We start from the raw sequence: 10870 nt of genomic DNA on the forward strand, positions 1-10870 counted from the left end.
GGACCCTGGGGTTTCTTCCACTTTTTGGCTGTTGTGAATAATGCTGCTATAAACATGGGTGTGCAAATCTCTTAGAGACCCTGCGTTCAGTACTTTTGGGTATGGACCCAGTCGTGCAATTGCCGGGTCATATGGTATTTCTATGTTCAATTCGTCGAGAAGCTGCCATGCTGTTTTCTGCATCAGCTGCCCCATTTCTCATATTTCTTTACATCTGTCCCCATTTTCCGGTTCACAAGGGTTCCAGTTTCACTACGGAGGAGAATTTCTCCCTGCAATGCCCTAATCCCCTCTTGTTTCTCTTGGGGCCACAGGTCAGTCCATCGTGGGCTGTAAGGCCATCCTCATCGACGACCAGGTTTTCGTGGTGGTGGCCCAGCTCTTCGGCGGCTCTCACATCTACAGATACGATGAGAGCTGGACCAAGTTTGTCAAATTCCAAGACATCGAAGTCTCTCGCATTTCCAAGCCCAACGACATCGAGCTGTTTCAGATCGAGGACGAGACCTTCTTCATCATCGCGGACAGCTCCAAAGCCGGTCTGTCCACGGTGTATAAATGGAACAGCAAAGGGTTCTACTCCTACCAGTCTCTGCACGAGTGGTTCAGGGACACGGATGCGGAGTTCGTCGATATAGATGGGAAGTCGCATCTGATTCTGTCCAGCCGCTCCCAGGTCCCCATCATCCTCCAGTGGAATAAAAGCTCTAAGAAGTTTGTCCCCCACAGTGACATCCCCAACATGGAGGACGTGCTGGCCGTGAAGAGTTTTAGGATGCAGAATGCCCTCTACCTTTCCCTCACCCGCTTCATCGGGGACTCCAGGGTCATGAGGTGGAATAGTAAGCAGTTTGTGGAGATCCAGGCTCTCCCATCCCGGGGGGCCATGACCCTGCAGCCCTTTTCCTTTAAAGATAATCACTACCTGGCCCTGGGGAGTGACTATACGTTCTCCCAGATCTACCAGTGGGATAAAGAAAAGCAGCTATTCAAAAAGTTCAAGGAGATCTATGTACAGGCACCTCGTTCCTTCACAGCTGTCTCCACTGACAGGAGAGATTTCTTTTTTGCATCCAGTTTCAAAGGGAAAACAAAGATTTTTGAACATATAGTCGTTGACTTAAGTTTGTGAAGGTGTGATTGGTGCGTTTAAAAACACGTAGCCCTAGCTTTCACGAGAGAGGACCGAGAAGCAAATACAAAGCCAAGTTCAGAGCTCCGCAATTAAAAACGCCCTGGGGAACTAGTTAGAAGTTTTCAACATTTTAGAACTCACATTTCAATCAGGGATTGCATTTATTGGCTAACTGCATGACATGTCCATTCTCCCATTTAAAAAGACATCGTAGAGCCTGTTATCTCTGAGAAAAGAGTACAGCATTAACTCTCACCACCTAGGAAAGTAATGTGCTTTTTGCTTTTTCTTCTTCTTCTTTTTTTTTTTTATAAAGAAGGAAGAAATCGGATAAGATGGGACAGCTCTTACAATGAAAAAAAAAAAAAAACCAACAGAAAAAGACCAAACAAACTATGGGCCCTTCTCGTTTCATTTTAGCAATCTTTTCTGGTAAGAACTCTTCAAGCCAAAGTCAGCTGAAAAGATATGCTGATGATTCGTTTAAAAATCTGATAACACTCAGCAATGCTATTTTGAGTCATTTCAGTTTCCTGAAGCCCCCTTCATAGCAGAACGTTGGCTAGTTCATTGGCTCGTGTGGATGCTTGTCATGAGGACGTTAACAAAACAATGTTGGCCATCGCTTCCTTTGCCAGAGAGAATACTCTGCAGACACGTGTCCAGGCCCTGCACGGCCGTTGGCCTGTGAGTGAGACAAAGGCTTCCTCCCCTCTTCCTTGTGGTTCAGAGCCGACCCCGTGGCAGTCAGAGCAACATTGCTTGTGAGACGCCCTCCATGACTCGGCTGCTCCCCTGAACCCGTTCTTTGAGTGTGTGGGTAACCAGCAGACAGGCCAAAGACTGAACGGTGCTTTTCATCCCGTCCTTTAAAGCAATAGAGCAGGTCTTTCCATCTGATGAGCATTTGGTAGAATTTTTGAAGCAGGATTTTGTGGGATCAAAGGGGACTTGACACAAGCCCCACTGTACTTTGAAACCTAGAGGTGGCCCTTTGATTTGTGCATGTCTGTGCCCTCTGGGCAGCTTCCTATTTCAAGTCATTGAATACCAACCTACCTTCCTGCCCACCCGCCTTCCTCCCTACTCCTGCGTCGGTCCTGCTTGGTCGGGGTGCTCTTGCTGCTGCCGCCAGGGCAGCCCTTCTGGAGGGGCTGAAGCATCAGATGGCAGAAGCCGGGGTGCTCCTGAAACCAGTGCCCCCTTCCTTTCCCAGTAGTTTAGCAAAGGAAAGTCCCCTGGGGCTCACGGCCTGACGCGGGACCACGTACGGGCAGGGGGCTCATCCTGAATAGGCTGGGGGGCTCAGCCGATCATCGGGGACCAGCTTTAGCGTTAGACCCGCTGCATCCCACAGACCAGGTCTGTGCTCAGAGGGCCGGAGGGTCTGTTTCAGACTGGGCTTGTCTGGTGTGGGTTATGGGGACGCCCACGGGGTCTGGTTTTGCGGAAACGTCCCAGGGGATGTTCTCTGCCTGATTGGCTGGTTCTCTCCCGAGGCTATGAAGTAGATTTTAGGAGCAGCTCGGAAAGAGCCGCCCACCAGCGTCTCTTGTAGCCCCCAAACCAACACAGTCATGTTGTACTGGAGTGTTATTTTTTCATGATCGTTTGCCAAGCCGTGAGGAGGTACAAATTTAGTGCGGTGTCGTTTCTGGTTTAAGCAAAGCAGATCAAGGCAATAAATAGCATCGATGTTGCAACGGCGCTCCTGCGTACGTCCTGGGACTGCAGGCAGACGGCTTCCAGCCTAGGACACTGGGGATTTTAATGAGCTCGGTCCCCACACAGAATAGCGTCGCTGCTTGAAACTTTCCTACTAGGCACCAACCAAACAGGAGGAAAGTGGTTTGTTTTCACTTCTGAAGCACAAAATCACCCTTCCACGTTCCTTTGCCTTCCCGGTTGATTTGAATTGACTGCAAATGCCCGGATCCGCACATCAGCAGCGGAAAGTGGGGCAGCGCTGCTATTCCGCTGGCTGTTAAGATGGGCAAGCAGTTCTCTCTGGCACATGGAATCCCTCAGAGAAGCCTGGGCCGAAAAATAGGCCCTTGGCAAACAAGGTAGGGGACGTTTCGACAGTCCTAGTGCTTGTGCCAGCTCGAAATGATGTTCCCGCACCCAGCTGCTTGTCGAGAAGGCAACTGGGGCATCTTTTCATGGGGCTGCCTCTAGGGAACCAGACACCAGCCCCCCAGCTTCCCCTCTGAGGGGGCAGTGGCTGGAGAAACGGTCTGTACCCACCGTGCTGGTGGGCATCGCCTAGAATCCAGAAAGCCGGGGGTGCGGTGCTGGGGACAGGGGTGCTTGCCGAGTCCAGGGGAGACATTGGCTGCTGGAAGAAAGATCTAAGGAATTAGGGGCGAGGCACGGGCAAGAGGGCAAGTAGTCCACGTGGCTGCAGTCAGGTTCTCTTTTTCTTCTTAAGAAACTAGACAGGATCAGAGTCTGCAGCCTACAAGAGTCTCCATTCTCAGGGAGGGAATATTTGTTCTGGCTGACTTGCTCAAGGAGCCTAGATGTTCTTGGCACGAGGTGGTGGAAGCTTTGCTTCATTAATCTCACTGCTCCATCTCAAGAATCCCTCCAGGTTTAAACAATTTCTGCAAGAAGATTTTCCCAGTAATAATGTAAGACAAAAGAAGAACCCAAAAAACCCCGACAACAGCAACAGAAACCCAAAGCCGAGAGACTCGCGGGACCATCCCCTGTGGAGAGAGTTCTGGGAAGGGCTGATCTTGTCCATTCCTTCCTATCACCCATCGGTTGCCTTCTCGTCAGCTTGTTTCTTCTTTACAATCTCTGTGGCTAGGCTGAGCCCCTCCACGTAGCCAAGTGGCCACGCCACACAGCCTTAAAGCGTGGGATCAGGAACAGATCTCTCACGAAGACTGAAAACAATCCTTAGGTGGGAAAAGCACGGTGTCCTCGGGCAGTGGGTACTAAGACCCCCAGCATTGCAGTAATGCTTTAGGTTTTTTCAGTGTCCATTGTGTCCATCACCTTTGTTCATAGTTCTTCAGTTTATTGGCGGGTGGGTATTCTAATTTCAGAGAGAAGGAAATCGGGGTGAAAATCAAAGTCAATTGCCTGCTCCAGATTATCCTGTAGTGAGTGGCAAAGGCAGAGCCTTCCCCCTGCACAGTGGGCTTTGCATTTGCTTTGTGACACCCTGACATGACTTCCGAATAAAGACTTTATCATCATGATTCAGAACATAGCAACGCCTTGAGATAAAATAAAAAATGCAACAAAATATGCATCGCCGGAGGGAAAATCGTGCTGAACAGACACCATCTCATCCACTGGTCCCTTTAACAATTAAACACTGCGGGACTGCTATTACACACAAGGCCCCACTCTTGAAAGTCTTCCAGAAGTTTCAGATAATTTTCTGTTCTAAAGAGGATTTCTATCTGGCGTGGTTGCTTCTCCACACACTCCCCGCAATAGCAATGGGGCGATGGTGAGGTCGACACACATCTGGTTCTTGTCGCAACGTCCACAAGATAAACAAGAAGAGTTCTATGAGGGAACAACCAAAAACTCGAATGCACGAGTGATGATGAATTGCTCCAGGTCATAATCAGCCCTTGGGGAGCACGCTGGAAATGCCGGTGTTGCATTTTTCCTCCCCATGGAATGAGAGGCTGTGTATTTTTAGGGGAAAAAAAAAATCAGCGTGGGATGCTAGAGGTTTGGCTGCCAGAAATACCCGGGATGGAAATTTCTCTGACCGGGGGTATAATGAAAGAGAGATGAAGGTCTGCAGGAGGGGGCTCTATTTGCATGCCCCCTAAAGAAAATCTCTTCAGCCAGCTTCCTGATTCTTCTGCAGAAGTATCAGCCCCTCCATTCGCAGATTTGGAAGAGGGTTCCTTAATTAGGCAGTGGCCAAAGATTCTGTGGAGCGGGGACTCTGGAGTGGAATGCGGTAATCTAGTCGTTGACACAGTGAGTAAGGTGGTCCAGACTTAAGACGGTCTAACGGGAATGGGCAGAAAAGCAGGGCAGATGGATGGGGAGGAACATCTTTGGGGAAAGTAGAAATAAACTGGGAAAAAAAAGGTCATCATGATTTCCTTTGCCTCAGCCAGGCAAGTAGAGGGTGGAACAACTAGGCAAATTAACAGCCAATTATTAACGAAGAGAGCCCATTGTAATGCTAATAAGAATTGTGTGGTAAAGCTGCTGAGATCTAAACCAAGGGAGGCACTCTTATCCTTACCATCATTCCATTACTTGTATCAGAATCTACCTTTCTCCCAGTAGGAAACTATGCATTCCCTATCAATCCCTTTGACTATCAGGAATGTATAAGAACTGTGATAAAATAAGCCAATATGCCATTTGGTACCATTTTTATGTATCTTAGATGCATAACTTAGGTAAAATAAGAATAGTTTATATGTATATGAAAGCAAATTTTGCAGTATGCAAGCTACAATGGATCCATTTTAAGGCTGAATATATATTTAGCTCTTTTTTGGTAAATACGGTTAACAAACAACATGCCTCTTAATTCGATATATTCTGCAAGTCTATGAATAAAAAGTAGCTCATGCCTAATGTGGCTTTGATCTCTGGTCTGCTTGAATATGGATATGCCCACTCCGGTCACAGAGTTGAGGGCCTGATGGGCTATTGTGGAAGGGCGGAGTATGCCCATTTATCTTCGTGGCTTAGTCCCTGTTTAAATGGAAAATGGGCACCACGGGGGACTTCTGCTTCTACTTGCAAACTAAAAAGTCACTAAAAAGTCACAGAGGGACTTTGCAGTTACACCCTCTACGTGAGCTGCAGAATCATAATCTTGACAGATTGGCGAAGAACTCTAGGGACCTTTGGGCATCCTCTGACTCTGCGTGGTGAGAAGATGAGGTTACGAGATCCCACTGATTGGGTTGAACCATGAACAAATTGAGGGCAAGACTTTTGTCTTGTTCTCTGCATGTGGGGGCTCTAACCTGGTACATAACAGGTGTGCAGTGAAAGTTTGCCTCGTGTCTCTATGTCTTTAGACCCGTTTGGTTTCGTTGGACAAATGAAGGGTCAAAAATTCAAATCACATATGACTGTGTACCGATGTCAGTTACTTTGATATGCTGTGGAGCTTTTTAAGAAGTATGAGAGCAGAGGGGCACCTGGGTGGCTCAGTCGGTGAAGCATCTGTCTTCGGCTCATGTCATGATCCCAGGGGAGCCTGCTTCTCCCGCTCCCTCTGCCCCTCCCTCTGCTCATGAGCTTGCACGCTCTCTCTCTCAAATAAATAAATAAAATCTTTTAAAAAGTACAAAAGCAGAGTTCTTGCCCTCAGGAGACTTAAAGCTAGTTAAGAGGAAAAGTCATACTTGCAGGAAGCTGTAGTTACAACCCTAGGTGTAGTGTTTCTGCATCACAAAGCGGCCTGTGGCTAATTGTGCAATGAAACAGCTCGTGGTGATAACTAGTTATGTAACCACTGGTTTGCCATATGTGTTGAATTAGTTTTCTACTGCTGTGTAACAAATGACCATGAATGTAGTGGCTTAAAACAAAACATGGTCATTAGCTCGCACGCCCCCGTGGGTCAGGAGTCCTGGCACAGCTGGGCTGGGTCCTCTGCTCAGGGTCTCATGGGGCTGCAGTCAAGGCATCAGCCAGGCCGTGTTCTCATTTGGTGGCTCAACTAGGGAAAGATCTTCTTTCAGGGTCATTCAGGTTGTTGGCAGAATTCATTTCCTTGCGATGATGGGACTCCGGGCCCTGTATTTTTTCCACCTCTTGACTGGGGGGCCCCTTTCAGCACCGGAGGGGTGGGGGCACACAGCTCCACACCAGTGGCCTTCCCCATAGATCCTCTCATGACATAACTGTTAGCTTCTGCAAGGTCATCAGGAGTCATAGATGTGAGATCCCATCACCTTTGCCCCACCTTTGTTAGTTTGTTAGTTTGAAGCAGGTCCTAGGTCCTGCAGTCACTCAAAGGGAGGGGATTGTGCAGGACTCATGGGGTCGGGGGTCATCTTAGGGTGTGTCCATCATGGGCACCAACCAAAGAGAACGGATGCCCAGCTGATCAGGTTAATACTAACCATAAACAACCATTGACCTCGGCCCAGTGCAGTCCAGTGAAACATGGACTGTGAATACAGAAAATAAATTCATAGGAGGAAGGGTCATTTCAGGCCAGAACACGTTCTTTTGACCAGGATAGAGGGGAGAATGGCCTGGTTCCTTTTCATGATCATTCTACCACTAAATCATTGTTTTGTATTGGTGAAAATGTACAGAAAAGAACTGAATTTTTCCAGACCCGCAAGTCAGAAACTCATTAATCCCAATATTTCAGCACATTTCATCTTGGAGCGAAAATGCTGTGTAAACTGCTCAGTCCTAACCATGTGGTCATTAGCAAGGCAAGTACACTTATTTTCTCTATTTCTCAGAGAGCTAATTGAGGACTAACTGTCTAAGAAGAATTGGAGGCATGAGTAATGTGTCACTTTCATTGATCACCTGTTCTTACATTTGGCTCCTCTACCCGCCTCCCAGACTGGACAACTCTTTACTAACCAGAGCCTAACTGGCACGAATGACTTTTCCCAGTAAATTGGTAACAGAGCTGAGACGGCAGGCCTTGGGTGAACCCCACCTCTTGGCCTCTGCTCCAGGAGGCCTCTTGTTAAGCCTCAACTTCTGCCTTCAGCCAGGCAGCCAACCAAGGCAACACAGGAAGAGGCCTACAGGATTTTAAGTGCTACCCCGAAATTCCCAGTGCTTTCTGAAATCTGTATGTGAGCCCTGAAGAACATTCTCCTCCATATGTCTCCAGGTGTCTACTCTGGGAAGTCTGCTAGAAACCAAGAAAAAAAAAATACAGCTAAGTTCTTTCATCTTGCAAGAAACAACTGTTAGGGCAGAGGGAAACCTGTCCAGCTCCCCATGCCCCACCGCAGCCCGTGCATCAGCCCCAGACCTGACCCCGAGCCCTGATTGGCCTCTCCAAAAGTAGGGCTGAGAGATCTCCGCTTGTGTCACCACACCCACTTAGTTTCGTCATCCCCCTGTTTGCTTTCAAGGGTTGTGCGGGCTGAAGAACATGTGAAAATAAGGTTGGGGCCACAGAGAAAATAGTAGTTTTGACACTTGTCCTGGCCCCCAGGCTCCACTCTATTGATTCCCCGTGTGATTGACCCTGAATCTCCTGCACTTGTTTCTTCCAACCCATCTAGGCATTCTGAACACATGGCAACCCCAAAATATTTTTATTTTAAGTTTACATAGTTCCTCTGTCCCTTTGGATCATAACATCTTCTTGGCTCATAAATCATGTGAAAATCCAAATTAACTTTTTCGCTTGATTCTTTCCAGTACCCGCTGTGTGAACGGTGCTGTGCTAGGTCCTGAGAATACAAATGTCTTAAAGAAGATACAAAAGCATTTGAGAAGCTTTAAAAACAGAGCTTCCTCGCTCTTTTACATTTGTGGTGGACATTCTCAGGGAATGTGAATGTAGCCTGAGTAAAGAATAAGACCCAGGCGATCCAGTCTCACCACAGTGTAGATGTAATGAAACAACCCCCAAACTGGGGACTAATTACAAGTAGTTCTGGTCTCTCCTTGTGTCTCTGAAAGAAGAGGAAAGCTTGGTCATAACCCCACACATGCTGCTGCTGCTGCTTTTTTTTTTTTTTAAGATTTTATTTATTTTGAGAGAAAGAGAGCACGAGTGGGGTTGAGGGGCAGAGGGAGAGGGAGAAGCATGCCAGGTTTGATCCCAGGACCCTGAGACATGGCTTGAGCCAAAGGCAGATGCTTCACTGACTAAGCCACTCAGGCGCCTCCTGACACGCTGCTTCTTAAAGCCAGTCCCTCCCAAGCTTCCTGCCCTCTAACATCTCACAGTCTGCGGCAGCCCCTCTTGATCCTCCAGTATTCAAAAACCCCTCCCATCTGCCCCCACTCCGTCCACGGCCTGGCCTCTGTCCCATCTCTCCACATCAGTTTTCCTGGGAAGATAGTGGAGGGGAAAAGGCCTGAATCCTCAAATGTCACTCTATTTTATTCTTGCCATAGTACGGTCAGTACATTTTAAGATTCTTCTGCCTTTGTTTCTCTTTTTCTGCACTGTGTTACTCATGGTGGTTTTAAAATATGTTCACAAATTCTTTGGTCCCCCACCTTCGGGAGATGGGGGCTGATTTCCCTCCCATGAATGCAGGCTGTACTCACTGACTTGGTTCCAAGGAATAGAATGTGGCAGAAGCCTCGGTGGTAACTTCTGAGACTAGGTCTTCAAAGGCAGGGTGCTTCCCCCTGGCTCTCTCTTAGATAGCTCACTGGGGGAGGGCAGCATCATGCTGTGAGGCTGTTCAAGCAGCCTGTGGAGAGGCCCACACGGAAGGATCTGAGGCCTCTGGCCAACAACCAGCACCACCGTGTGAGTGAACCACCTGGAGGTGGGCCTGTCAGCCCCAGTCGGGCCTTCGGATGACTGCAGCTCCAGCTGGTATCTTGACTACAGACTCATGAGAAACCGGTGCCACTAAGCCACTCGTGGGTTCCTGGCCATAGAGGCTGAGATAATAAATGTTTACTGTTGTAAGCTGCTTAGTTTTGGACTAATTTGTTGTGCAGTGATGAATGATCCGTACACCATCTTTAATGGTTTGTGGGAATGAGATTGCTGCCAAATGAACCTTTAATTGGAGAAAGTTTAGGAACCAACATATACCACCCCCCACCCTCCACACAAGCCACATCACACACACACACACACACGCACACACACACTACACATACATGTGCACACACGTACACACACACTACACCCCACCCCACACACATCCACTGCAACCCCCACCACACAAACACACACAGCACACTACAATACATACCATACTGCACACCCCCTTCATTCCCCACCACACACAAACCCCACACTATACCACACCCCCACCACACCCCCACTATACACACATTATATCATACACTGCACACCCCTTTCACTCCCCACCACACATACACACCCCACACTACACCACACACCACATACACCCCTACCACACCCCCACTACACACACACACACACACACACACACACTACACTATACCACACACCACACATACATCCCCTTCACTCCCTACTACACACACACACCACACTACACACACCCCTTACTACACACAGACACACACTCTATACCACACACCACACATACCGCCACTGCCCCCCTCACCACTCACACACATACACATCACAAGCATACATACACACACACCCCACCTTTCTTCCCCCTCCATACGCATTGTTTGAGGTACAGGCACCATTTCCACAGGACTCAGGGGAAGCTGACGGCATTTAAGCTGAGTCTTGACTGGGAATTGAACACGGAAGAGGAACGAAATTGCCTTAGCTTCCTTAACCATTCCCAAGAAGATTTCTTAATGACAGTGAGGCTTTTGGCCTGTGTTTCGTGGGTCACGGCTGACGTAGAGAAAGATAGTGACGCTCTGAAGGCCATCCACGGCACCTCAGAGACGGCTTTGTCGACTCCCGGGCCTGGAGGTAACTCTGTCACTAGCTGCTATGGACTGAACGTTTCTCTCTCCTAAAATGCGTATGTTGACGCTGAACCCCCAATGTGAGGGGATTTGGAGGTGGAGCCTTTGGGAGGTGATGAGATTATGAGGATGAAGCCCTCATGAACAGGATTAGGCGCCCCTATGGAAAGAGGAGGAGACATAGGA

General features: G+C 48.3%; 1 protein-coding gene across 2 annotated transcripts in view; it reads left to right on the top strand.

Annotated features, from left to right (window-relative positions):
• LGI2 (leucine rich repeat LGI family member 2) overlaps nucleotides 1-5711 on the top strand; it is a 31441-nt gene extending 25730 nt beyond the window's left edge. For both annotated transcript variants that reach the window (XM_087864250.1, XM_045771414.2), the window contains one exon: nucleotides 315-5711. In XM_087864250.1, coding sequence (XP_087720376.1) covers nucleotides 315-1132 — 818 coding nt within the window. In that variant the 3' untranslated portion in view covers nucleotides 1133-5711. The remainder of the gene's footprint in view (nucleotides 1-314) is intronic.
• The last annotated feature ends 5159 nt before the right edge of the window (nucleotides 5712-10870 follow it).

This window comes from Ursus americanus, chromosome 8, assembly GCF_024610735.1.
Source record: "Ursus americanus isolate L20-20 chromosome 8, mUrsAme1.1.p, whole genome shotgun sequence".
NCBI classification, from domain to species: Eukaryota; Metazoa; Chordata; class Mammalia; order Carnivora; family Ursidae; genus Ursus; species Ursus americanus.